This window comes from Peromyscus californicus, unplaced genomic scaffold (assembly GCF_007827085.1).
Source record: "Peromyscus californicus insignis strain IS unplaced genomic scaffold, ASM782708v3 Scaffold_12__1_contigs__length_115047231, whole genome shotgun sequence".
NCBI classification, from domain to species: domain Eukaryota; kingdom Metazoa; phylum Chordata; class Mammalia; order Rodentia; family Cricetidae; genus Peromyscus; species Peromyscus californicus.
The window spans coordinates 94540859-94568692 of NW_026294413.1; the positions used below are offsets into that span (position 1 = coordinate 94540859).

General features: G+C 46.7%; 1 protein-coding gene across 2 annotated transcripts in view; it reads right to left on the minus strand.

Moving 5' to 3' along the window:
- Positions 1–5936: 5936 nt before the first annotated feature.
- The window catches only part of Npy4r2 (neuropeptide Y receptor Y4-2), a 45898-nt gene continuing 24000 nt past the window's right edge, over positions 5937–27834 (minus strand). Inside the window, exons 1-2 of one of the 2 annotated variants that reach the window (XM_052733946.1) lie at positions 14854–15099; positions 5937–9762 (exon numbers count right to left, since the gene is read on the minus strand). In XM_052733946.1, the coding sequence (XP_052589906.1) occupies positions 8576–9703 (1128 nt within the window). In that variant the 5' untranslated portion in view covers positions 9704–9762; positions 14854–15099 and the 3' untranslated portion in view covers positions 5937–8575. Of the gene's footprint in view, positions 9763–14853; positions 15100–27834 lie in introns of those variants that run through there. The other variant, XM_052733947.1, reaches the window with a different exon arrangement.

Here is a 27834-nt window from a genome sequence, read left to right on the forward strand (position 1 = left end):
TGGAACTGCTGCCCCTCCTGGAGTACTTCCTGTTGCTCCTTCACCCATCAATGGCTTCTCTTCCCAAAGATGTAAAGGAGTCCAGTTTGCATAGTAACACCTTTCAAGCCAGTCTCAGGGTGTGTCCCTATGAGACAGCAGCATGGTCAGGTCCCCGTTCCAGCTTCTCAGTTTTATTTTATTTGTGCGTGCATGCGTGTGTGCGTGAGTGTGTGCGTGCGGGTGTGCGTGTATAATACATACCTACCTGTGCATTCACCTGCAGAGGCCTGCATAGAACGACAGATATCATCTTATCAATCTCCTTATCTTTTGAGGCAGGTCTCTCACTGAACCTGAAGCCACCGTTTTGGCTAGGTTAGCTGATCACTGTGCTCCCAGAATCTTCCTGTCTTATAGGCACAAATGGCCATGCCCATCTTTTATGGAGTGGTGGATATTTGAACTCAGATCCAAGTGTGCTTACTCATTCAGCTCTCTCCTCAGTCCCCAGAGTCCCAATTTTAATTCTTCCAACTGTTCCCTTTATTCTGCAGCCCTAGGATGGGAGCTTCCTGATACAGCTTCTCCCCGTACATCTAGAATTTCCTCTTGGTTTTGTGCACTCAGTCAACAAATTAATACAATAATTCATAATAAATTAATAATTTAATTTAAGCTTGTGAGTATTTACAATAAAGTCTTTCTGGTGAAGCAGCTGGTATGTTTTGGTTTCTGAGTCTTACAGTGCTTGCACACTGACAAGTGGCTCTACACATGGGCAAACTGTCACACACTGTACAAACGATGTATCCTTCAGTCCTCTCATCCTGCATTTCCACCCAGTTCTCAACTTCCCTCCCTGAAAAATCTCTCCCATCCATACAGGACCCCACTGCTCTTTTACCCCATTGACTAACCAAACATTTTAAACAAACCTGACCAATCAGAATCCTTCCTAGAACATCTCAACTTGGAATTGAGGAAGGAAAAAAATCAGCTCCTCATCAGTAGCAAAAATCCTAAAACATCCAATCAGGGTTAGCTGATAGCTACACTTGCCCTCCTGGAAAACTCAGACAGACTTTGAAGGGTTGTGTCTCACCCACACAGAAGCCCCATGTGACTTAGGAGTCCCTGGTCTCTCCCCACCCCTTCCACAATTTCACTGTCAACCCTTTCTCAAAGCAGGCCAACCTAAATGAGCCAAGCTAAGAGGGTCTTCTATGTCAGCCAATACTGCTTCATTGTCTTCATTTCTCAAATAGGGAGCTGGGAGAAGGTTCATGAGATGGACCTCAGACTTCAGGTCTATCGGGCTCCGCGAAGCCCATGTTCTTTCCCCTAGTTCCTAGAGTTAGGAAGAGTTGAATGGAGGCCGTACCCAAACTTACCCAGAAAACCGACAGGGAGAAGAGATGGAACCTCAGTTCATTACCCCTGAGTTTAGTGGGAAGTCCACAGGGCTGCCTCAGACATCTGTTTAATTATGAGATAACATGATTTGATGTGTGCTTCTCTGGGAGACAGGCCATGGGTTCAGTTTCTGGAGAGTCAAAAGGTGACAGTCTGTGTCAGGAGCTGAATGTGTGAAACAAAGTAAGAAGAATTTGAGTCTACCTCCACATCCAAGTTATTCCCGTCCTGATTTATACATCTCTCTTTCCAGGGCTGGAGAGACAGCTGGAGTTAAGAGCAGGTGCTGTTCTTGCAGAGGACCTGTGTTTAGTTCCCAGCACCACATCATCAGGTGCTGCATCACCGTCAATACCCACCTCCATCTTTTGTGTGTTTAACCGTCTATACCCACCTCCATCTTTAATCATTTATACCCACCTCCATCTTTTGTGTGTTTTAAGGCCACACCCTGAAGAGTAAGAAGAGAGAACAGACCATAGCTTCAGAATTATTAAAGATAACAATGAGATACCTCAGTTTTTCCTCCATCGAGATGAAGCTCCAGTGCCAACCTACTCTGATAAAGCCTAGAAACCTGAGAACCAGACCAAAGCTCACAGCCAATGACATAAGCCTCCCTCCTGCTATACACACTCGGGATGAAGAGGCGCGTGTGTGTGTGTGTGTGTGTGTGTGTGTGTGTGTGTGTGTGTGTGTGTGAATAAAGCAAAAGGGTGTGGGGGTGCACAGCTTGTCCTCAAATGTACATGGAGGACAAATGTCAACCTTGGGTATGGCTCCTCAAGAGTCATTCTCCTAGTTTTTTGAGACAAGGTCTCTCATTAGGACCTAGAGTTCATTTATTGGGTTGGACTGTCTGGCCAGCAACACCAAGGGTCTACCCAGTGGTTGGATTATGAGTACACAGAAACATACCTGGCTTTTTACATGGGTTCTGGGGTTCAAACCCAGGTTCTCAGGGCTGCATGACAAGCACTTTACCAACCGAAGAATTTCCCCAGCCCCAGAAAGAAGGTTCTTAAAAGAGGCCTTCCCTCTAGGGAAACTTGGCATCCATCTACCACCCACAAAGGGCTACAAATGACATTTACAAAGTGGTCCAGGCTGCCAGCTTCACAAAGCACACCACCTCACAAGAGCTGTCTCAAAGTTTCACCAGCAGGCTAGTATTCTTTGCTCTGAATGTGTGGCCTATTTCCAGTCTGATTTCTTTGGAAGTCGTGCCCTATTCACATAGTTACGAACGAAGGGACATGCATTTAAGAGGGCTTTGGGCCGGCCTCCAGTTGACCGCTTTGATAAACTCTTTTCAGAGTCGACGGGACCAAATTCCGAGGAAGTGCTGATATTTAGACTAGGAGAAAGCAAGCCATGACCACCCAGCCACACAGCCTCCTTGAGGCCACAACGCTTGAAGAATGGGGAGGGGGTCCTTTAGGGTCGATGGAGACTCAGGTTCTCCTTTGATTAATCCTGCTCCTTTGATTAATCCTGCTCCTTTGATTAATCCTGCACAGATTCAAGGAAACCTTGAACTGGTTGTTAAAAAGGAAAGTCCTCTTTAAACTAAGTAAACAACCTTCTTTAGTTCTGCCCTTGGCCAATTATAGTCAGATTTTTCTTTGGGTCACCAGCTCACAAATAATGTTATGGAGACTTGTTATTAATTATGAAATCTTGGCCTTAGCTTAGGCTTGTCCCACTAGCTCTTATAACTTAAATCAACCTGTTTCTATTAATCTACGTTTTACCATGTGGCTTTTTACCTTTCTTTCATTCTGTATGTCCGTCTCCCTCTGTGTCTCATTGGTGTCTTGCTGGCATCTCCCACATGCCTAGATTCCTCCTCCTCTTCCTCTCTCTCTCTCTCCGGAAGTCCCACTTATCTTGCTGCCTAGCTATTGGCCATTCAGCTCTATACTACACCAATCACAGCAACACATCTTCACATAGTGTACAAATATCCCACAACAGGCAACATTTGTTGAGTTCATACTCTATCCAAGGACATGTGAGAGTCACGGGGATGTAGAATGGGCTTCTTGGGCTTTGCTCTCCAAGAGCTCACAGTCTTGTGGTTTAATTGGTGTGTCTATTGAAACCCGACATCCATAGCACAGGAGACTGTGCAGCACATCACAGTGGCCACCCCTAGGACCAGCTGTTACAACTGCACAGGTAAGTTAAAAGATCCCTAAAAGGCAGTCTCTGAGTTAGGATTTCTACTGCTGTGATAAAACACCATTATCAAAAAGCAAGTTGGGGAGGAAAGGGTTTATTTGGCTTACACTTCAGCATTGCTGTTCATCACTGAAGGAAGTCAGGACAGGAACTCAAACAGGGCAGGATCCTGGAGGCAGCAGCTATGGTAGAGGCCATGGAGGGGAGCTGATTACAGGTTTGCTTCCCATGATTTGCTCAGCCCACCATCTTACAGAACCCAGGACCACCAGCCCAGGGATGGCACCACCCTCCATAGGCTGGGCCCTCCCCCATTGATCACTAAATGAGAAAATGCCTTACACTGGATCTCATGGAGGCATTTCCTCAGCTGAGGCTCCTTCCTCTGATGACTCTAACTTGTGTCAAGTTGACACACAAAACCAGCCAGTACAGGCAGCATGAAGAATCTTAGTTTAGATCTTTTTTTTCAGTCTTGTTCACCATGTTTCTGCCACGTAATGAGCCATCAGTATTTGATGGATGGGTGTAATAATCAATAGTGACAGTGGACTTGTGTTTGGAAGGAAAAGGAAGATTTAGACTTACTTGAACGGTGAGTAAAACATTGGCCACTGATGGGGCAGAGGTTTTTGGGGAGGCAGGAGGGAAAACATCAGGAGTAAATGTACAGAGTGGGAAACCCGGGCCTGCTGGGGAATTGTGTGTCCTTTGCAATGAGACTATATGATACAATATAAAGCAAAGGACAGGGAAGGTGGGATGGAGAGAGAGATTGCTGGGGTCAAGCTGTGTTCAAGGGTTGGGCTTATCTCCAGTGGGACCCCCTCACATTCCTGTGTCCCGGGGTATTTTCTCCTGCTGTCCCAGATTGATCATTATCAGGGCTCAAGTACCCCCAGTTTAGATGATGAAGTAAGTACTCAGTTGCATTACTACTTTTCTGTTGCTGTGATAGAATACCCTGGCAAGAAGCTAGACAGGAAAGAAAGGGGTTTATGTTGACTCATGATTCCAGACGGAGAGAGTCCATAATAGAGGGGAGAGATGGAAGCAAGAACAGGAAGCTGAGAGATCACATTTCCTTCACACACTGGAAGTCAAAAGAGAGAGAGCACAGGAAATGGGACAAGGCTATAAACCCTCCAAGGCCCACCCCCAGTGATACACTTCCTCCAGCGAGGTTCCATCTCCCCAAACAGTTCCACTAACTGGGGACTGAGTATTCAAATACATGAGCCTACGTTGGGCATTTCTCATTCACACCACAACCACAGTCTTGCATAACCATGTGGAGCCCCTGCAGCCTCACAGAGAGATAGCAGCTGAACCCAGAAAGGTCAGTGTTCACAGGGCTAGGTGGATCACAGAAGAAAGAAAGCAGATATACTCTAGACGAGGTAATTCTGGACAAAGACTTTGGTAATGGTAAATGGCAAATCTTCAACAGCAGCCCAGAGCTGGAGAAATGGCTGGGCTTAAGAGCAGGTACTGCTCTTACAGAGGACGCAAGTTCGGTTCCCAGGACCTACATCATCAGGTGCCGCATAAGTGGTTGTCTATTATCCCTGCCCCAGAGTTCCCAACACCTCTGGCTTCCAGGGGCACCTGCACTCATGTTCACAAACCAGCACATAGATACACATGCTTACACATAATTCAAGATAAAATAAATCTTTTTTAATAAATAAATATCTCTCTTTCCCACCTCCAACTTTCATGTGTTTTATGGCTGCCCCCTAACAGAAACAAGAAAGAGCAGAGAAGAGCTTTGGAATAATTACTGTGCTCACCATTGTACCCCTCAGAGCTAATACAGCATCTAGAATGTTTGGTGAACAAGTTAATGAAAGAAATATGGACAGAAAGAGAGAGAGAAAGGGAAAGAGAGAGAAGGGGGAAGGAAGAGAGAGAGGGGGAAGGAAGGGAGGAAGGAAGGAAGGAAGAGAAAGAAAGAGAGAGAGAGAAAGAAAGGAAGGAAGGAAGGAAGGAAGGAGGAAGGAAGGAAGGAAGGAAAGAAAGAAAGAAAGAAAGAAAGAAAGAAAGAAAGAAAGAAAGAAAGAAAGAAAGAAAGAAAGAAAGAAAGAAAGAAAGAAAGAAAGAAAAGAAAGAAAGGAGTGAGCCGGGCAGTGGTGGTGCACACCTTTAATCCCAGCACTCTGGAGGCAGAGGCAGGTGAATCTCTGTGAGTTCGAGGCCGGCCTGATTTACAAAGCGAGTTCCAGGAAAGGCCCAAAACTACACAGAGAAACCCTGTCTCGAAAAACCAAAAATAAAAAATAAAAAATTTTTAAAAATTTAAAAAAAAAAGAAAGAAAGAAAGAGAAAGAAGAGCCAGTCAGTGGTGGTGTACACCTTTAATCCCAGGACTCAGGAGGCAGAGGCAGGCAGATCTCTGAGTTCAAAGGCAACCTGGTCTACAGAGCAAGTTCCAGGACAGCCAAGGAAGGGCTACACAGAGAAACCCTGTCTTGAAAAAAAGGAAAAAATCAAGCTAAGCCACATGTGGTGGTGCCGGCCTATAATCCCAGCACTCAAGAGACAGAGGCAGGAGAATCACAAGTTGGAGGCCAATTTGGACTGTACAGTTAGTTCCATAGTAGCCTAAGTCACATAGCAGTAGCCTGTCTCAGGTGAAATAATCCTTAAATATTATGTACATGATCCTTAAATGCTATATAATGTAAATATTAATACATACATAATTTAATCTCAGTAATATTTTTTAAACGGACATATGCATATACTAACTAAAAATGAGCCCCAAAAATATAATCAGTGATTATCTTTGAACAATGGAACTGTGGACAATTTTTTTCTTTAACTTTATTTTGGAATATGTTTACTTTTGAATGGGATTACTTTTATAAGGCAAGTCAAGGTTGTTTATTGAAGAGGAAAAGGCTAGAGTCAAACAAGGTTGAGCTCTTACTGCCAGGATTTGATAAGGCTTCACATAGTCTCAGAACTCCCAGGTTTGCTTTGTGGGAAGGTCTCCAGAGCTAACCCCAGCACTCCTCGACACGGAACTGCTACTAACTTGGCCATAGGAGCCTTCCCCACAACCACCCACTGCGAGGAGTTACATAGGAATGCTGAGGGGTGCCAGCAGTTTCTGAACTGGTAAGCAGCTATCAAAACCAATGGGAAAATGTTAGCAGTATAGTTTTATGTGAAGTAGAGCAGAATACAAAGGGCAGGCTCCCTGTGAATGGAGCTTTGCACCCTATATATTTGGCAAGTATTTATTGTAATAATGAAAAAGCTCCACAAAAAATATGTCCACGTGCAGCCAGAGAAACAACAGCCAAAACAGAATATCTCTTTTTTAGCAATTCAATGTTTAAAGCGCTGTTCAGAACATAGATCCACTTCAGCCCCTAGAGTGTACATTTACAGGTTTTCACCCAAGCCCCAGGATGACCTACTTCCTAAGCAGAGCTTCCTGTCTTCAGTGTGCCTACAATTAACCTACATCTTCTGGCCAAAAGCAGGTTCATCTTCAGCACATCTGCAGCAAAGACTGCACATCTAACAGCCTCCAGGTGCAAGGGAGACTGGTCTGCAGAACATGCTCAGGTTGGCAAACATCAAGGAAGCTGGTAACCAACAAATCCTGGGCCATTAGACACCAGGACACCAGGATCAGGAAACGGCCGTCTGGGTAGGCTAATGTCATCCTAACCAGGGTCGGGGGACGGGGACAGAATAGACACTCAGGGCAGCTTCTATATAGCATCCCAATTCCTAACACCTTCACCAAATATCTAACCTGAACCATTGGCATCTTGGCCCCATTGAGCCTAATTAATGAAAAGCATAAATTCTAGGAACCAGAACCGTATCTGGAGAAGGCTGAGGTCCTGGTTGTGTGTGTGTGTGTGTGTGTGTGTGTGTGTGTGTGTGTGTGTGTGTGGTTTGGACAATGACATCTTGCCAGGGTGGTCCTGAAAGTCTAGCCTTTGCTCAAAGTTGGTCACTTGAAATAGTCAGCACCAGCCTCTGCCAGAGAACAAGAGTGCCTCAAACACTCATCTCTCATGATGTGTGTGATGACTTATGCTTCAACCAGTGCTGAGAAGTGAGGCTTGGCAGGAGCCCTAGGCCACCCTGGGCTACACAGTAAGGCCCCATTTCAAAAAAGAAAAGAAAAGAAATCTCAAAATCCAGGAACAAAGGAGTTAAACTGGAAATGTGACCAAACGCTGAGACAAGCTAGAAGGAAGTGGTGGCCAGAAGCACCCATCCTGGACATCAGTTACACATATGCTTGGTAAGGGACCAAGGCCGGAAAGCCCACCAGACACTGCTCAGAGTGGGGGCAGGCCTTCCATGGGACTGGTGTATTCACTGTATTGGAAGGTAGCTCTACACAGACAGAACTGGGCTGTAATATCCCATCGTATGTGGGCCAAGAGCTATGTTGGCGTTCCCTTCTTTCTAAGGACAAGCTGTCTAGTTCGTACACTGAGGATGCCTCGAACCCAGTTCAGCAGCCAGGAGGGGCACTGAACTTTGACCTCCATAGATGAGACAGTCACATTCATTGTAACCCATTCCTACTGTCCCTGTTCCTTTATTAAACAGACTTCCGACTCCCTGAACCTGCTTCTGTCGAAGGCTACTGGGACACCCAGCATCCCTTGAAAGAGCATAGCACAATGCTCAGGGCAAGTTAGCTGAATGCCCAGGACGTGGATGAAGGTTCTTAGGCCGGGCATCTGTGCTGAGTGGCTGTTAGTGCCCACCGTCTCTGGCTGTAACACCCTGAAGGTCAAGCTCAAAGTTCACTGTGTAATCTGCAGAATCTGGATTCAAAATTCTCCCACAAGCAAATGTCTAAACCATCTGACTGCCAAGCTTCAAGTCTCTTGCCAGCCTATCTTAGTTCCCAAAGCCAAAAATAACAGGATGCTAACCCGGTCTGCAATGGGTCTACTTAAGCTAAGTGAAAGGGTCTGTCAAAAGAAAATGGTAAGGAAAAGCCTGGACAGGACTACATGAAGTTAGACTTGCTACCCAGCCTCAGAGATCCTTTGGAGAGGTCCGTGTGCACAGTGGACAGGGGCAGATGCTCCGACTCCCTCCGGGGTGACCTGCAATGGCAGGTCAGCACCAGGGCCTTCATATCCTTCTTGAAGTTGGTGTTGAGAAAGCCGTAGATGAAAGGGTTGACACAGGTGGAAGCCATGGCAAGCATGTGGCATAGCAAGAAGATGAGGTTGCCATGGCAAGCAGGTATGGCCTCCTGGTACCAGTCCTCCAGAGTGTTGAAAACATGCAGGGGCAGCCAGAGCACGGCAAAGGCAGCCACCATTGCCATGAGCATGCCATTGATCCGATTCATCTGCCCCACTCGTGAACTGCAAGCATCCTTGTGGAAAGCACGCCTCTGCCTCCGCAGGCGCTGGTAGATGCGTACATAGCAGACCAGGATGAAAACCAGAGGGATGGAGTACTGGAAGAGCAGCAGGAAGCTGGTGTAGATGAGACGGTGGTGGTCTGAGGACCAGAATACAATGCAGACCACCTTGTCCTCCAGAAACGCTACAGCCTTAGAGTGGTTGTGGTGGAAGAGGTCACTCAGGATGCTGTTAGCCAGAAAGGGCAAGGAGAGGAAGCAAGAAATGAACCAGATGATCACAATCCCCAAGTAAGCATGGAAAATGCTGGGCTTCCAGCCTGTTGGATGGATGATGAGCTGGTGCCTTTCCAAGGCCACGAGGACCAATGAGAGGATGGAGACTGTCACTGACATGCACTGGATGAAAGTTAACATCTTGCAAAGGACTTCACCAAAGATCCAGTAGTCCATGATGGTGTAGGTGGCTGTGAGCGGCTGGCATATGAGGCACATGAGGAAGTCAGAGAAGGCCAGGTTGGCAATGAGTAGGTTGGTCACGTTGGACTTCTCCTTTTGCCTGGTGGTCACATATATCAAGCAGAGGTTTCCCAGGACCCCCAAGATGGTCTCGATGCTGTAGGTGGTGATGATGAAGGCTAACAGGTCCACTGAATCCTGGCAGCCAACAGAGAAGTTGTAGAGGAAATCCAATGGATGGGTCCCATTCTTACCCTGCAGGAATCCTGGGTAGAGGGAGGCCAGGAATTGGGAGGTATTCATGGTGGGTGTGAGAAGATCCAGGAACTCCAGGACTGAAGGGCCCAGTGCAGAGGTGCAGCCTGCAAAGCAAACAAATAGGATTCCAGGATCATGTCTCTAGGATGGAACCCAGGTAAGAACAAGGGTGAGGAAGAAGGTTCTTGGCTCCTTCTGTCCATGGCATTGAGAGTTATCATATAAGAGTTAAGGTAATAGACTGGTATCCAATAATCACTACCTTGTAGGCAGCATTTGCTGTGTGCCAGAGACTGTACTCAGTGCTTTGCATGTTAGCTACTTGATTCTGACAAGTATTATCAACCTAGTTCATTGATGAAAAACCTAAAAGCCACACAGGAAGCCATTTACCCATACTCTCACAGCTAATAAGGTATCTGACTTTCTAATGCCATAACTTGCCTGACAAGCTCCCTCTGACCTCAGGATTTGAGGTTGTTCTGATGAGAAGGAACTTGAAGCATAGAAAACTTTTTTGTAGCGTTATCCCAACAAAGACAGCGATAGATCCTACTGCATATAGTGACCCTGGCAGTCTTTCATGACACTCGTGGAATCTGTACTCGGGAGCTTGGCACACAGTGCACCCTCCTGGTTTCAGACCCTAACACACTGTCATCCTTTCTGAGGCGGCACATGGTGAAGGAGAAGACTTCCAGTGATACAGATTGGTTCATCGGTACACTGCCTTCTCGGTGCTGCCCACACTACTCATGCACACTCCTGGCCACCAATACACGATGCTCATCACCCTCCCTACAGCATACCTATGCTCAAGTCACCTGACATGCCTCCACCCACTGGCACCAGCTACCCTTCCACGTAGACTTCCTGAACAAATGGATCCTCTAACAACACTGACTCTTCAGACCCTGGGCTCCAAATTCTTCAAACAGTAATGCCAGTGATGGGCAGCCTGATATGGAGGGCCACCCACCCTACTGTTGACTATCCCCCTGGAAATCATCACTTAGGTTTTCCAGGAATCATTAATCCTACAAGTTTGCCATTCTCAACCTTCACTAAACATCAGGGTCATCGCAGGGATATGTTCAAAGTGAAGATTCCAAGGCCCTCCCCAGAAGTACCAGTTAAGTGAGTATGGGATGGAGCCAAGGAATCTGTATTTAGCAAGTAACCTGTAAGATTTTGCTGCATGTGGTTTGGGGACCCTTTGAGAAATGCTATTCATAGAAGATTAGTCTGTTTGATCTATTTTTTGGTGTCATATGTTAGTTATGCCTGTTTTTAAATATACATTCCATTCTCGATACACACTTACCTTCATGATCAAATGCAGTTTTGACAAAAAGCAGGTTTTCTGGCTGTCACAAACGTCACTCACTGTTTACTTGACCTGACCTGTAGAAGTGAGTCTCACCTGGCCATTTACAAAATCAATGAATCTGACTGACAGTTTACACTCTGATTATCTGGGCTGCCAGCTCTCCAGGGAAACGAGGGTTGGCCAGTAACACAGTCTTCTGGATAAAAAGCGTTTGGCCAAATATAGCAAGATGAAGTAGACCAGGCCAAACACAAGCACTAGGGTCTGAGAGGAAAAGGAAGCCAGAGCTGCGTGAGTCTGTGGTACATGCCCCGTCTGTGAGACAGCAAAAGGAACAGAAGCCGGACCCCGTCTGACCATCAGCCAGGTGAGGACATCAGCGTCGGGCAGCATCAGCACTACCACAGGGGAATTAGCAGACAGGGACGACCCCAGACCATGACCAATGGTTTGACCATCTGCTTGACAACATGGGCCAAGCCCCGGGAGAAAGATAAGGGTCACAAAATGGCTTATACAGCCACGGACCCCCAGACCAGAGAAACTGACCACTGGGACTGCAGGTGGACCTCAAGGCCACAGTGCGATCGCCACAGTCAGTACTCTGTGTACCTGCGACCTAGGAGATCAGAGATGGAGCTAAGGGCAGGGAGAGAGAAGAGACGGTGTAGAACCTAGATCCCACAGGCTGAAACGGATCAACTGGACAAACGGGAAGAGAGATTCGAGGCAGGGGAAATAGCACATACCACAGAGGCGCAGAGGCGGAAGGACGGCAGCCTCGTGAGACAAGCAAGTAGCTCAGAACAGCTGGATCCGAGGAGGAAGAAGGAAGGAAAAATGATGAGGCTGGAGAGATAAGCCAGACCAGGAATGACAGGTGAGCCACAGAAAGGCTGCCGGCAAGCCATGTGCGTTCCAGGGAGGCCTCTTAGATGTAGAGGGTAGGTGGAGGCTCAGAGAAAGTCAAGGCAGAAGACATTTAAAGGTAGCCTTCAGAGTTTTGCCCAGCTCCTGTCCTTTTCCTCAGAGAAACCATTGGTGTCTAACTCAGTTGTTTACGGCCAGGACACCACCATCCAATGCTGCTAACCAGTCCCTCAAACCCTGAGCCCCAGGTCATCAGGAAAGCTAATTCCTTTCACAGAGCATGCCAAAGGTGGACTGTCCCTGAGGGGTACATCTGAGTAGAGTCTGGAGAGAAAGAAAGACCAGGTGCCACCGGAGCCTGAGGAAAAGCTATCATGACTCAGCCCATGTGTCACTAATTAGGACTAAAGAGACCAAGATTAAGAATGGCCAGAGTGAGACCATAAGGTTGAACGGCGCAGGTCACCAGGCAACAGGGGGTGGCGAGGACTTTTCCTTCAGGAGCCTATGCCTAGTCCCCAGGTCATCTGAGAGCTTCTGAGGTCAGTGACAGGATTCCCTGACACACAAATGGAACCATCACTGGTGTGTAAGAAGTGAGCAAAGTGAGGCAGAGCCAGGTGGATCTCTGTGAGTTCGAGGCCAGCCTCGTCTACAGAGCGAGATACAAGACAGGCACCAAAACTACAAAACGCCAACCTGACTCATCATAGGTGTCGATCAAAACTACATGGAGAAACCCTGTCTCGGGAAAAAGAAAAAAAGTGAGCAAAGCACGATGCCAGGATCCCACACAGGCCAGCAGGCTATACACTTGTCCTGCCTTTAGATAACTACTCTGCCACCCATCAGTAGAGTGGCTTTGTGAGTCACTGACGTTTGTAAGCCCCAGTTTCCTCGGTGATAGAAAGGAGGGAAGTGGATGGCACCTGTGTTACAGGGCAGTCTGGCTCGGCCTCAGGGCAGGACGACAAGGGAACTGGGGTAGTAGGAAGGAAGGACTTGGAGCGCCCAGACCCTGAACACCTTTCAAGCCAGTCTCTGTCTTCTTCAGGCAAACAATGGAGCTGATGCATGGACAAGATCCCTTTCAGGAACTTTCTTTGCCACCTCCTGGGAGGTAAAGGTACCCAACGCCAACCTGACTCATCATAGGTGTCGATCAAATATTAAATCCCTTCCCATTTATTCCACCAACTCCACCCTAAGGGACTTCATCTCCCAGCAGGAGCTGGACGAAAGACCACACAAGCCCATGCCCAGGCCTCTGAGTCTACCTGACTACAGCTGATGCCAATCCAGAAGGGATATCCCAATGAAGGCATATGCCAGGACCCATTACCCACTCTGCTCCTTTACCAGCACTGGCCTCAAACAGCTCTCGTGTGTGGTACCATCATGCCCTGCCCTGCCCGGAGCTCACCTGTAAGGCAGGACCCCCTCTGACCCCAGGGCTGAAAGGGGTCACACTCCTGTTCTTCCTGTCACAGAGCTGCGGACCAACAGCCAGCAATTAGCTCAGGATCACTCAAAATGAGCCTCGTGTGCCGTCTCCACCATTCTGCCTAAAGATGAGGCTCCAGATAGACACGGAGAAGGCACAGGGACAACACATGTGCAAACATCACTTCTGTGAGCCATGGACAACCTGAGGGGTGCCTGGCTTGGAGAGGAGCTGAGCCAATTGAATTAGGAGGAACAGAGTGGGGTGTTTGGAAGGGACTTTGGAAGACAGGCTACAGGTAGTCCTTCTGCGAGAAGAGAGGCAAGAAGAAACTTACCCTGAGAGTCGGTGTTTCCTAGGAAGAAACATTGGTTTTCACTTGCCATCCCACTGAACTATAAGACATATATAATTTCCCACAGTCCCACCAGAAAGGCATTACTAGGCTGAACCATACAGCATGGTCAGTAGCGAAACTGTAAAGATGACAAATTCACGTGGTCCTATCTAATGCTAGCACCATTTAAACTTTTATTTTTATTTTATGTGTATGAGTGTTTTGTCTGCATGTGTGTCTGCATACCATATGCATGCCTGGTACTAACAGACACCAGAAAGAGAGAGTGAGATCTCCTGGAACTGGAGTTACAGATGGCGGTGAGCTGCCATATGAGTGCTGGGAATCAAACCCAGGTCCTTGGGAGGAGTAGCCAATGCTCTTAACTGCTGAGCCATCTGTCTAGCCCCATTGGTTCCATTTTAAAGAGGAAGCCTACTGAGATGAAGGTCCCTGGCCAAGGTTGCAGTTTGTGAGAAGCAGAACTGGGTCCCTGGCCCACCTGGCTCTAATCTCCCTGACACCCCTCTGGCCAAACACAGATTTTGAAAAGAGGAACCAGAAGTGAGCTCGTGGCAGAGCTGAGGCACAAGTGGCCAGGGGATGCTGAAGACAATATCCCTGATCCACTGACAAAACCCGGCCTGATCGTAGGGATGCTGGGATGTGGTTCAGATACATGAGAGGATGTCCCCAAAGCCCTCAGTCCTCTTTCAGATAGTTCGCTGGCCTGTAATCCCACAAGATAGCTCAGAAAGCCCACTCCACGGCAGTACCAACAATGAATGGCCTGCCTCTTCAGTCCTAGGTCTTTTTCAAACCGGTGTGGACTTGACTCTCCTCCTGGTGACCTCATTCACTTTCCAGGGTTGCTGGTGTCAAGTCCCCTAGGAACTGGCAGGTGGGATAACCCTGCGTGGAGGAGAGCATATTATGCAAGGTCAGCAAAACCCTGCCTGGATTTCAATTTGAAGCGTGTAAATAAGTGCGCTGCACCAACCCCACCCCCACTGCCGCCCCTGACCCAAAGTTCTGCTGCTCCCTTTACTAACCAACCTAAGGAAAACCAATGGACATCAATGTCAGTCACCCCGGGAAGGAAGATTGCTGGCAATGATCTCCTAAGATCTCCACAACCAGCCACCAGCTCTGAATGCCTACCTGCAACACTTTGACACTTCAGATGTGCAGCTTACTTCCTCAGACGCACTCACCTGGGGAAGTATCAGGCCAGGTGAGGAGACGGGAGCACCAAGGCCAGGTCCACAGCCAGGAGATATGGCGCCAAGTCCGGGCTAAGAAGCCCACCAGGAACCCTGCTGCAGGTGCCCCGGCCAAGCAGCTTGCTCAACTTCCCGGAAGAAGCCTTGAACTCTTTGGCCCCCTTTCCGGAAGCATCCTGAACCTGCTGGGCGAACAGTAGTTCTGCACTGGCCTCACCTGCTCCTCCGGCAGCAGAGCTGTATTCCTTAGCCTGGGGCCACCCGCCGGTCCTCGCCTTAGCCCGGGTCCGCCCGCCCACAAAACTCTAGCACCGCCCGCTTCGGGAGCCGCACCCACCGCCAGCCCGCAGGCAAGGAGGTTCAAGCTGCACACTGGTCCGCCCCAGGAAGCACCCTGCAGCCTGCGGACCGACAAACTACACCACTCTTCCTCCCTCTGGCTTCCTCTCAACCTCGGTTTCCTCAACCATGGAATGGGCTTAAGAAAATGTGCCTTCCTACAGTGGGGCGTGGTGGCTCATGTCTTTAATCCCAAAACCTAAAAGGCAGAGGTTGAAGTTCCAAGACAGTCCCCAGGTACATTAAAAAAAAAAAAAAAGTTCATGAACTCACTCAACCCATTCAGCCCGATATGGCTGCATCCTTGTCCAGCTGGACACACATAGCTGAGTGGGACACAATCTGGTCCAGGTGTCTGCCAGAGCTGACATCATTCCAGAGCTCTGAGGCTTGGAGAAACAGACAAGGGATGAGTAAGCACAGAAATGAGTTATTCCAGAGAGCAGGTTGATCTGCATTCTCTTTAGATGAGTGGTCCAAGCAGAGGGCACAGCAAGGACTAAGGCGGAGCTGGGGGCATTAGGACAGTGCGGCCAGAAGGAAAGAGGTGGGCTTCCAGAATTGGTGAGATTCCGAAGCAATCAGGACAATCCTGGACAGACCTCCAAGGTTGTGGCAGAGGATTTGACGAGGAGCCAGGTAACTGCTTCTGACATACTAAGGCAGCCCTCCCTCAAGAGGCCACAGAGTAAAGTCACATTTGAGCTTAGAGGACCTTCTGTGGGTAACACATCTGTTTCAAGGGCAGCCTCCTAAATACTAGGTCTCCACAGCTCCCTGCAAACTCTTCTGAAGCTCCCAGAGGAAATGATTCCCGGCTCTGTGGCCAGTGGCCATTCAGTTGTCACTTATGGCACTGAAAACTTTACAGAAATTACCTTATTTAATCATCACAGCTGCTCTGAGAGAGGGGCATCTTCATCCCTGCCTCCCTGTGAAGCAGTGGACCACAATTGAGCAACTTGCCTGAAGTCATTCTGCTAAGCAGCAGCGGAATTTAGGACACTGGCCTGCTACATGCTCAGGCTTCTGCTCACAGGCTGTGGATTTGTGCCTGTTGTCTGCTCTCTAGAGACCACTTTCCTCCCAGTGGACAGTCTGCAGCATGCTGCTTCTCCTTCAGGCCAGCCTCCATATCCCTGCCCCTTAATGTGTTCCCCTTACCCTCCAGCCCTGCCGCTGAAGCAGAAGAATGGCTGGGAATACACTTGTCTCCCCGGTCTATCTTCCAGGCACAATCCTTGTCACTGTCATCCAGGCCTCCCATAGGTGCACACATGAAGGTGACTCTGACAGAGGAAGGAAGGAATTTTACAGGGCCTGATGGTAATGGTGGCTTCTGGAAGTATAACATCTGAAATTGTTGCCTGTATGGAAACCACTCGACTCCAGGAGACATCCTTGAACACCGGCCCCCTGTGCATAGGCAGCAAGTCAGATGGTCCCACCGCTACCTCACCCAGTGGTTATAAAGGGTCTGGGCTGCCTGTAAAGCTTTTGGAGGCAGGCTTCCACACGGACACATCTGAGCCCCCCTGCCCAGTTTCACAAGCCTGAGCACCCATGGGCTAGAGAATAATAGCGAAGGAGTTCATTCAGCAAAACCAGCCCCATTCCTGCACCGGGCAGGAGCACTCACCCTTATTCCAATGTCATGACTGCCTGGTAAGGTGTGACCATGCCCCTTCACTCCTGAGAAGACTGAGCGTTGAAGAGTGTGGTATCCTCCAACCAATTCAACTTGTACCTGGGAGGACTGGGATTTGAGCCCAGGATCAAAGGTCCTTTTCTAGGACCATATGGCCCCTTGGAAGATAGGTAGCTTCTCACCTGTTAGATCCCTAGTGTGACCAGCATGCTCCACACTGGCTCTTGGATACTTTGTCTCTGCTAGGGAAAGGAACAGCACCCTCTAGTGGCCTCAGAGACAGACCTAACACCATGCTTCTCAACCTGTGGGTCATGGCCCCTTTGGGGGGTCACATATTGGATATTTACCTTATGATTTCATAACAGTAGCAAAATTACAGTTATGAAGTAGCAATGAAATAATTTTATGGTTGGTGGGGTCACCACAGCATGAGGAAGTGTATTAAAGGGTCTCAGCGTTAGAACAGTTGAGAACCACTGCCCTAGCACAAGTGGATCATCTAAGGAGCCCGGTGTGGAAAAGCCAGGAACATTCCCACTCTCTGGCACCCGGGGCCAGCTGACCTATCTGCAAAGTTCTGCCGACAGGGTGCGTTCTCCAATCCCAGAAGCGGCCTCCCTTCTGCTATAGCAACAGCTGGCTCATCTGCTCTTCCTTGGTAACTTGCAGATGGGCCTCACTTCTTATCCCTCAGAATGTTCCACACGAATCTTTTGGAATACCGGGGGAGAAGTGATCCCTCAGGTGTGTGCCACCCTCCAGTCGGCTGCTGGTAAGGCATTTTCTCGTCCAGGAGTATTCTTGGACCTCTGAGTCCACTCAAGGTCAGGATGTTTTCACCTAGTGAGCCAAGCAGAGAGTCAGAAAGACAGACTTCTCCTTGACGGGAGATTCCCTAAGACTAGGAGTCAGGCCTACTCACGGCTGCTGTCCCCACTCTGACAGCCAGTGTGGGAAGTGGTCACAGTCTGGACACTGAAGGCATCTCGTTACCGTAGTAGTGTTACAGCTAAACTCTACAGGGAATGCTGTGAGAAAGCATGAGATGTGAAGAAGCATCCATAGAGCTGAGCCATATTCTCTCCCTGAGTTTCTGCAGACCCTTGCCCACCCTTCCTAATAAGCAACCCCTGTCATTTAAAGCCTGTCCAGACCCATGTCATGTCTCACATGCCTCTCTGGATTCTCCCATTGTATTCCTAGGGGGACCCAGAGCTCAGGCATGATGAACAGCTAAAACCACCCTAACCACAGTTTTCTTTGAGCCCTTTATTGTTACCTCCCTGAAATTTCTGCTCCATTTAACGCTCTTTGTGTTTAGGAACTACTATTGAGTTAGTTTGTAGATAATGCTCACCAAGCCCATTTTCCACATGGAAAATTTGTTCTCATTCTTGGAGCCCCAGACATCTGTAAAATATGCCTTTACTCTCCCCTTCCTGTGCATATACACACATCAGTATATGCATGCATGCACACACGCATGCACGCGTGCGCGCACACACATACACACACACACACACACACACACACACACACACACACACACACACACACACATCTGCTCATCCTAAGCAAGCCATCCAAGCATGGCCCAAGAGCACAAAGGCCCCATGGGTAAAGCAGTTGTCCTACTTTTCCCTGGAAGGGGCAGCAACACCACATCAACCACCCCGGGGAAAGCTTGCTTGCTCACTCCTATAAACAGTCGCCTGTATGGTCAGAAAATCAGCAGCGCAGAGAGGATGTATCAAAATGAATAAACAAAATAATTGGCTTCTTAAAGGAAAGCGCTTTAAGAGATCAAACGCCTCCTGTTAGTCCTTAGACTGCAGACATGGTTAGATCCATCCAACAGAAGCAGCTAGGCATGAAGCAAGAGAAGCTAAAAAAAAAAAAAGAAAAGAAAAAGCAAGAAAGGACTCTTGAAAATAAATAAAACACAATTGCTGAAAAGTGTAAGCCATTTCAAGTCATGTGTGCCTCGAAAGGCCAAGGCAGGACAGCCATACATTCAGAACCACCCTTGTGACACAACAAGAGCCTATTTCAAAAATAAATGAGTAAAAGTGACTACTGCTTAAGTAAATAACATTTCACTGCAAAGAGTGGAAAATGGATTATGGAAGCATGCTGTGATCTGGAGCAAAAACCACAGAAATGTGGAAAAGCTCAAATAAAAACAAGAAACCTAGATGATTAGCGTAGATGATCATAAACATAGACAACTGACATAAACGGTCATTGTGTAATCAATAAAATGTCTAGGAAGGGGGAGCCCCAAAAGTGAAAGGTAAATATGACCATCACAGTCAGGGCAGGAAGCAGAATTCAGCTCTTCATAGTCAAACGAAGAGACTCTATTGGGAAGGTAATTTACGGAGATGTGGGTGAGGTGAGGGAGTAAAGCATGGAGGTGAGGCCTTTGGACACAAGCAAAAGCAGGAAGCAGTTACCTCTCCACAGCTTACGAATGGAGGGGGGAAGTCAGGCTAGCTCAGCTGAGGGAGTCTGAAGGAATGTGAAGTCGTGTTTCACAGGACCTGCTGGGTCACTGCTCCCAGACTCTGCCTGAAAACAACGCAAATGAAAATCACGCCAGCTTCCACTTCCAGGATCCTGTAAGTCTTTCCCATCAGCTGAATTCAGCTGGAGTACCATCAGCAAGAGTTACCCACCCTTCCCAGGCATGGAGAAGAGCAGGGAACTGTGATGAAGGATGGATCTGTGTATGAACCGAGAACAGTATTTCCCCACCCCATTCATGGGGGATACATCCCAAGATCTTCAGTGAAAGCCTGAAACATTGTCAAACCACATGCCCACACACACATATATAAACATATATATTAAAACATACATCACTTAGAAACTAGATATACTAAGAGATTAATAATAAATAATAATAAAATAGAGCAATTTTAATAAATTCATTTTAAATTTATTGATTTTTCTGTTTCTGGAAGTTTCTATTTAATATCTTCAAACTGCATTTGACTGTGAGAACTGAAATTTTGGAGCATAAAACCAAGATATGGGGGAGGCTATTGTCACCCACACATAGAATTACTACTAGTAAAATAAACTACCTCAATATTGTAGACTGGTAGGATCCCTGAGTTATCAACATGTTTAGATTAAGAATCACATAGGACATTAATGAGGCACCCTCCACTAGTGAGGGTGTGTCTGTGAGGGCATTTCCAGAGAGGATTAATAATGGAGAACACCTACTTTGAATACTGACATCACCATCCTAATGGCCTGGATTTAGAACTGAGTAAAAGAGGAATGAAGGAGGAAGCCACTCGAGCACGAGCACCCCCTCTCTGCTTCCTAATGCATGGAGATGTGACAAGCAGCTGTCACAGCTGAGAGCAGCTCCCACATCCACGCTTCCCCTCCATCATAGACTGTGCTTAAATCATGAACTCAAATCGACCCTTCCTCCTTAAACTGCTTCTTGTTGGGTGTTTGGTCGGAGTGATGAGGAAGTAACTAATACACTGGGTACCACCCCAGTGGTACACCTAGACCAGACACTGAAGAACTGCAAACACCAAGGATAAAGGCAAGATTCTAAGATGCTCCATAAGGGGCTGGGGGAATGTCGCCTACAGAAGGAAAATGAGAAGGTGGTTGGCCACTGTTCTCAGCAGCAAAACAATATGATGAAAATTTATGAAATGACAAAACATGTTTAGGACACATGTTTTTATACCTAAGCTCTCATTTCAGCCATAATATCAAAGGTAAACATGGTGTATGGATATTTTCAGACTTGCAAATTCACTTTTCATGAACACTATCTGCAGGCATTCTAAATTAAGAATATATATATTCTTATTTAATAACCAGTATTATTGATGCTAAAAGCAAGTAAAAAAAAAATAAAGAAAAGCCAAAGAAATGACTAACTTGACCCAGGAACTTAGAAATCTCAATCATCCTCAAACAGATAAATCAGTATCATCATGCCACAGAGAAATGTCAAAGGCAATGCCATCACCAAAGACTACTGGACTTCCCTATACAGAAAATTGCTAGATCTTAGGGAATGACAGTGAATTATCATAAATTTAATTAGACAGTGATGCTTATTTAATTGCTATTCTAGATATCACACATAACCACTTTCCCATCCCTGGATTTTAGTGTGTATCTATTGATCTGGTTCTTGTTTTCTCCATATAAATCAAATGGGTCCACAAATTTCCTTTCACCTGATAAGGACACAGTACAAGACTAGTGCCAGTTCACCAGCTTTCTTTTCTAGTATCATTGATAGACTTCAATCACCTGAACATTTCACAGATATGACGTCATTCTGGTGCACCAGAAACACTATAATGTCACTCTAGTGCACTGGAAAGACATGCTGGATGAATTGATAAGCAGGAAAAAATGTAGCCATTTGCCTTCGTAAGACACTTACGTTCCAGTGCACTGTGGAAATTCAGGGGCTACCACCTTGGTAAAGGTTTCAGAAGCACAATAGATATGGAACATGTTAGAGGGTTCCCACAACACATTACTACATGATACATTTAAGTGAACCCCTCATAGACAGTTTGGAGCAAGGTTCAGAAAAAAAAGGGGGTGTTATAGCAGGCCTGTGACATAAGTCTATGACTTACAACCCAGAATGCTCAAAAGTACTTAATGTGCCTTTGACATTTGGATGTGTATATGGAGCCCTTGGCTAACTCTCATGGGAGAATCATGACAAACGTCCTAAGGATTCTAACAAAACTCCACCTCTCTTTACAAATACCAACTTTTTTTAAAAAGCAACTTCTGATGGAGGTATGATTGTGCATGTCTGTGATCTCAGCACTGAGGGGGTGGGGTGGGGATTGAACATAGCGGCCCCTAGGCAGAACTGGCTGTGTGAAGAATGTTAACAGGGGTTGACCAAGGAGTGGCGTGTCAGGACATGTGTTTATCTTCTCTAAACTTTTTCCATCAAAAGGGAATTAAACTGGGTTTTTAGCTCAATAGTAGAGTTCATGCTTAGCATATACAAGCCCTTGGCTTCCATCCTTGATGCCCAACATAGATGGATGGATGGATGGATGGATGGATGGATGGATAGATAGATAGATAGATAGATAGATAGATAGATAGATAGATAGATGAATAGGGTAGGATAGGATAGAAGATAGGAGAAGAGAAGAGAAGAGAAGAGAAGAGAAGAGAAGAGAAGAGAAGAGAAGAGAAGAGAAGAGAAGAGAAGAGAAGAGAAGAAGAGGAATGAGCTTTAGACATGGAAGCACTATGTGTCCTGGTGGTATTAGGACTATGAGCTCAGTCAGCATCGGAACTGCCCTATCAGCTTCTGCATTCTCACTTCATGGAAGAGTTGTCCAAGCTGAATACATTATGGTATAAATGTATTGAATGACATGAATACATGAAAAATAGTAAACCAGTCATTGGAATCACACATAAAGGTGCAATCTTTGGAGTAGAGAAACTCATCCTTTCAGAACTGTGTGCTTTATTTTTATTTTTCTTGGTGGAAAGGGATTGAGCCCAAATCTAACTTTGACTGCAGTGCTTCACTAAAACATCCTTCAATCAGAGCCATGTCCCTCCCAGGTATGTGCATTCTACTGGGCCATCCAGCCTTTTGGCTACAAATTTGTACAGGGGTCTCATAGTGTTTATGGTGGTGACTGTGCCATTGGGTGTTTCATTTTGGCCACTGGAGCTGAGCCATGAGCATAAACAGGCAAGTTGCAAAGACACACAGATAGAAAAGCCTTAGATAAGATAATGGCTTGATGTGATATTCTTAGAGAAGTTACAGCTGACTAAGGCAGTACACACCTGCAGACCCAGCACTTCAGAGGCTGAAGCAGGAGATTGTAAGTTTGAAGCCAGCCTTCATAGCTTTGGAACTACCTCTGGGTTGATAGGTTATCTAAAGACATGAAAATGTTCCAATAGAAGGAAGAAGCAGAGAAATATGCTGAGTACGTTATGACAGCCATGAAAAATAGTAGACGAGTCATTGGGAATCACACATAAAGATGGAGTCTTTGGAGTAGGAACATTTGAAAGAAGAAATAAAATACGAAATGGAAAAATGCGGCATTTCCTTCAGCACCTGCTCTGTTCTTTCTACTACAGAAAGAGTCCCAGAATGCAGGAGGATGAGGCAGGAGGATGCCACGAGTTCAAGGCTCATCTAGGCTACACAGTGAGTCCTAGATGAGTCTAGACTGCAGAATAAGACCCTTCCTTAAGAAACTAAAACAAAAGAAAAATGAAAAAAGATTTGTTCTGCAGTCTTATGTGGCTCTTCAACCCCACTAACGTGCTCACTAACCAATATTCTCTAAAGATCTATCTTATAAGGAAGAAGGAATAATTAAAACTTTATGAGGAAAACCACAAATGAAATCAATTCAGTGGTATTTTGCATCACAGGTGAGAAAGAGTCTTGTTAACAGCGATGCTGGCCTCTACATCATTGTTTATAGAGTAGTCAATACGGGTCCAGGCCTATTAAAAGCTGATAAGGGTACAAAGGATGAAGAGGGCTGAGGATACAATATTTAAGTTGTTTTTAAAAACCTCACAGAAGGGGATGATGGGGGAGGCAGCCAGGACTTCAAAGTTAGGGAAAGGACAAGGGTCTGCCTTCCAGGAAACACTCTAAAAGAAATTCCAGCTACCAGAGCCAGCAAGAAAAACAGACACTTCCAGTGACTCCCAGGTCCAAGGCATCCCTTGACTTGTGTGCTGGTTAGTTTTATGTCAACTTGACACAAGCTAGAGTCACTGGAGAAGAGGGAGCCTCAATTGAGAAAATGCCTCCCTAAGACTGAGCTGTAGACAAGCCTGTAGGGCATTTTCTTTGTGATTGATGTGGGAGGGCCTGGCCAATTGTGGGTGGGGCCTCCCTGGGCAGGTAGTACTGAGTTCTGTAAGAAAGCAGGCTGAACAACTGGGAAAGCAAGCGCCGGGGAGCTGCTCTCCTCTGTGGTCTCTGCATCAGCTCCTGCCTCCAGGATCCTGCCCTGTTTAAGTTCCTGTCCTGACTTCCTTCCATGAATAGTAATGTGGGGGGTGTAAGCCAAATAAACCTTTTCCTCCCCAAGCTGCTTTGGTCACGGTGTTTTATCACAGCAATAATACCCTAACTAGAACAACCTTGTTTGCCTTCACTCTGTGTGGTGGCCATAAAGAGGCTGAGCTGGAAAGTAATCTCCTTAGGCCACAGGAAGAGAAGATAAGAGATGCCAGCTGAGTAGCTAATACCTTCTCTGCCTTCCTCCCCGATGGCTGACACTGCCATCCTCACTCCCACCCTACATGATTGACATTTTCATTCCTCACTCCCACCCTAGATGATTGACATTCTCATTCCTCACTCCCACCTCAGATGATTGACAATCTCATTCCCCACTCCCACCCCAGATGATTGACAATGCCATTCCTCACTCCCACCCCAGATGATTGACAATCTCATTCCCCACTCCCACCCCAGATAATTGACAATGCCATTCCCCACTCCCACCCCAGATGATTGACAATGCCATTCCCCCCTCCCCCCCAGATGATTGACAATCCCGTTCCCTACTCCCACCCCAGATGATTGACAATGCCATTCCTCACTCCCACCCCAGATGATTGACAATGCCATTCCTCACTCCCACCCCAGATAATTGACAATGCCATTCCTCACTCCCACCCCAGATGGTTGACAATGCCATTCCCCACTCCCACCCTAGAAGGTTGACAATCCCATTCCCCACTCCCACCCCAGACAGTTGACAATCTCATTCCCCACTCCCACCCCAGATGATTGACAATCCCGTTCCCCACTCTCAGCCTCTCTTCAGGAAAGGGCTGGATTCCCAAGAGTCTGCTCTTTGGCCCCAACTTTATCAATGCCTTCTTGGTTCTCTACTCCAAAAAGCTTTGCTCTGCCACTAAGTCACCCTCCCCATGGTCAATCCCTGACTTGGATCTTAACCCCAGAACAGTGTGGTTTTTTTTTCCTTTCAACAGTGTAAGAGAAAGAGGACAAAGGCATACCCACAAGAGGCCTAGTTTCCCTGACCTAGCAACCAAGTACAGTTTCCATGTACCTAGCAACCAAGAAGAAACCAACTGCTCCTGTGAAGGGGATGTCCCCAAGCAGACCAGCAAGCATTCTTAGTTTGGACTCTTCCAGCCTTGTATCTACCTCCTGAAACCACAGATTCATTCAGCTCAATCCTTAATAAAAGCTTTAACATGCTCAACATTGGATAGACATTTTAGTCCCTAAGACGTGTTAAACTGTTTGCAGACTGAATGGTAAGTAAAATACACACCACATTACCATATGCCTTGACCTTGACAAAGACTTTATCCTTTTCTATTTCCTATCTTAGCTATATCATGCTACCAAATCTATCTGAGCCAGATGTTCTCAGTAACAAACAACCATAAAATCTTAGAACCATAAACTTAGCTACCTGTCAACCAGAGAGTCACTGGTCTAGGCTGGGCTCCAGAGGGCATCCTGTTTCAAGCCGTGGGTCCATCAGGACTAGGCTCCTCACCAAGTATTGGGCTATTTCCACCCTGGCACCCAGGCTAAAGGAGAAACTCAAAAGATGCTTCACCATCACCATGGACGTGGCCGGAGTGCAAGAAGAGAAGCTCAGCCATGCAAGGTCACTTCCAGCCTGACCTGAGGCACATCTGCTAACATCTAACGGCCAAAGCAAGCCCAAAGACTCAGCACAAGGTCAAGGGACAACAAATTGCCCTCCAACCACCAAAGCAAGCCACAGAGCTGTACCCAACATCAGCAGAACCAGGAAGTGCTCTCTTCTGGTGAGGGAAGAGGGGGCAGAGCAGGCATGTTTGAGTAATAGTCTGATCTATCACAGACAACAATACAGTCCAGGAACAAGCAAAGGAGACAGCATCTGCCCCTCTCCTGCTCAGCAACCAAGATTCTGCCATTCATCTTTATTGAGTCAACTCATTCTTCTGTGGAAGTGAAAGAAACCCCAACTCCATTCTCTCCATGGGGTGTTAAACAAACAACAAACAAAAAGCTGGGTGCTGGGGGATGCCTTTCTGTATGCTATGAATATGTGTGGCTCCCATTGAATAATAAGTAAAGCTGCATTGGCCTATGGAATGGCAGGATAAGGTTAGGCAGCACATTCAAATTGAAGACTAGAGGAAAAGGGTGGAGTCAAGGAAGATGCCATCCACCACCCAAGGAGCAACAAGATACCAGCAGACCTGTAACTCCATGGCCACATGGCACCATATAGATTAATAGGAATGGGTTGAGTTACGTTATAAGAGCTAGCTAGCAAGAAGCTGAAGCCATAGGCCATACAGTTTGTAATTAATATAAACCTCTGAGTAATTATTTTATAAGCCCTTGTGGGACCTCAGGTGGGAGAGATTCTTCTGGACTGCTGGGCAAGACCGGACACAGGGACATTTCTGTGTGCAGCTGGGAACTTTCCTTTCCCTATAGCAGTTTTCCTGTGGGGCAGACCCAGTTCCTCACCACTCTCAGATCTGATCATACAAAGTTCTAGAAGAAAGGCAGACTAACATGCACACAGAAGAACACTGCAATGTCAATCATGCATATGGTTAGCATGTACATATAGATTAGATGATAACAGCAACTTGTAACTATAATGCCGATTCCAGGGGCTTGGGCGATGCTTCAGTGGATAAAGTGCTTGGAGTACAAACGTGAGGACCTGAGTTCAATTCCCAGTGCCCACGTAAAACAAAGAAAAGACAATGCAGGGCTAGGGATCAGGGCCTGGAGAAATGGCTCTGACCTTTTATGGCCTCTGTGGGTAACAGGCACACATGTGGTACATGAACATACATGCAAGGAAAATACTCACATAGACAAAATAAAACTCTAATTTAAATTAAAAAAAAAAAGCGGGGCAGGAAGTGAAGACCTATAATCCCAGAGCTGGGGAGGAAGATCCCTGAGCCGGACTGTCGAGCCTAGTCAGCAAACTCCAGGTTCAACGAAAGACTCAGTCTCAAAACAGTAATGTGGAACACAATGAAGATGCTTGATACTGACCTCTGACCTCCACGTGTGTGGGGGGGGTGGTGGTGGTGGTTTTTACTCTTTGCTCTTTTGAGGGCCCACCACCCAGCTCCCAAATAAATCACACATAGAGGTTTATTTTTAATTATAAATGCCCGGCCTTTAGCTTGGTTTGTTTCTTTACAGCTTTTCTTAAAAGCTTTCTGACTACCTTTTGCCTCTGGGCTTTTTCCTTTTCTTACTTCTGTATATCTTACTTTCACTCTTACTCTACAGCTGCTAAGTGGCTGAGTGGCTGGGTGGCTGGGTGGTTGGGTGGCTGGGTGGCTGGGTGGCTGGGTGGCTGGGTGGCCGGGTAGTTGGCCCCTAGTGTCCTCCTCCTTCTCTTGCTCCTCCTTCTTCTCCTCCTCCCAGATTTCTCCTTCTATTAATTCTTTCTGCCTGCCAGCACCACCTACCCTTTCTCCTGCCTCACCATTAGCTGTTCAGCTCCTCATTAGACTATCAGGTATTTTAGACAGGCACAGTAACACAGCCTCACAGAGTTAAACAAATGCAATATGTCTCTGCATCAGCAAACAAATGTTCCAGAACATAAACAAATGTAACACACCTTAAAATAATATTCTACAACGTGTGTGTGTGTGTGTGTGTGTGTGTGTGTGTGTGTGTGTGTGTGGACAGCCTGTTGGAGTTGGCTCTATCCTTTCACCATATGGATTCCAGGGATCCAACTCGGGTCACCAGGCTTGGCAGCAGGCCCTTTTACTCCCTGAGCCATCTCACTAGGTCAAGATTGAATTCTTTATGTAAAAATAAACAAGCGAATCTGTCTCTCTAGTATGTACGTTTCTTCACCTTTAATAAATGGTAAAATTATATACATAAAAGAATTGTTTTGACACAAATTTATTAATGACATTGTCAGAAAACG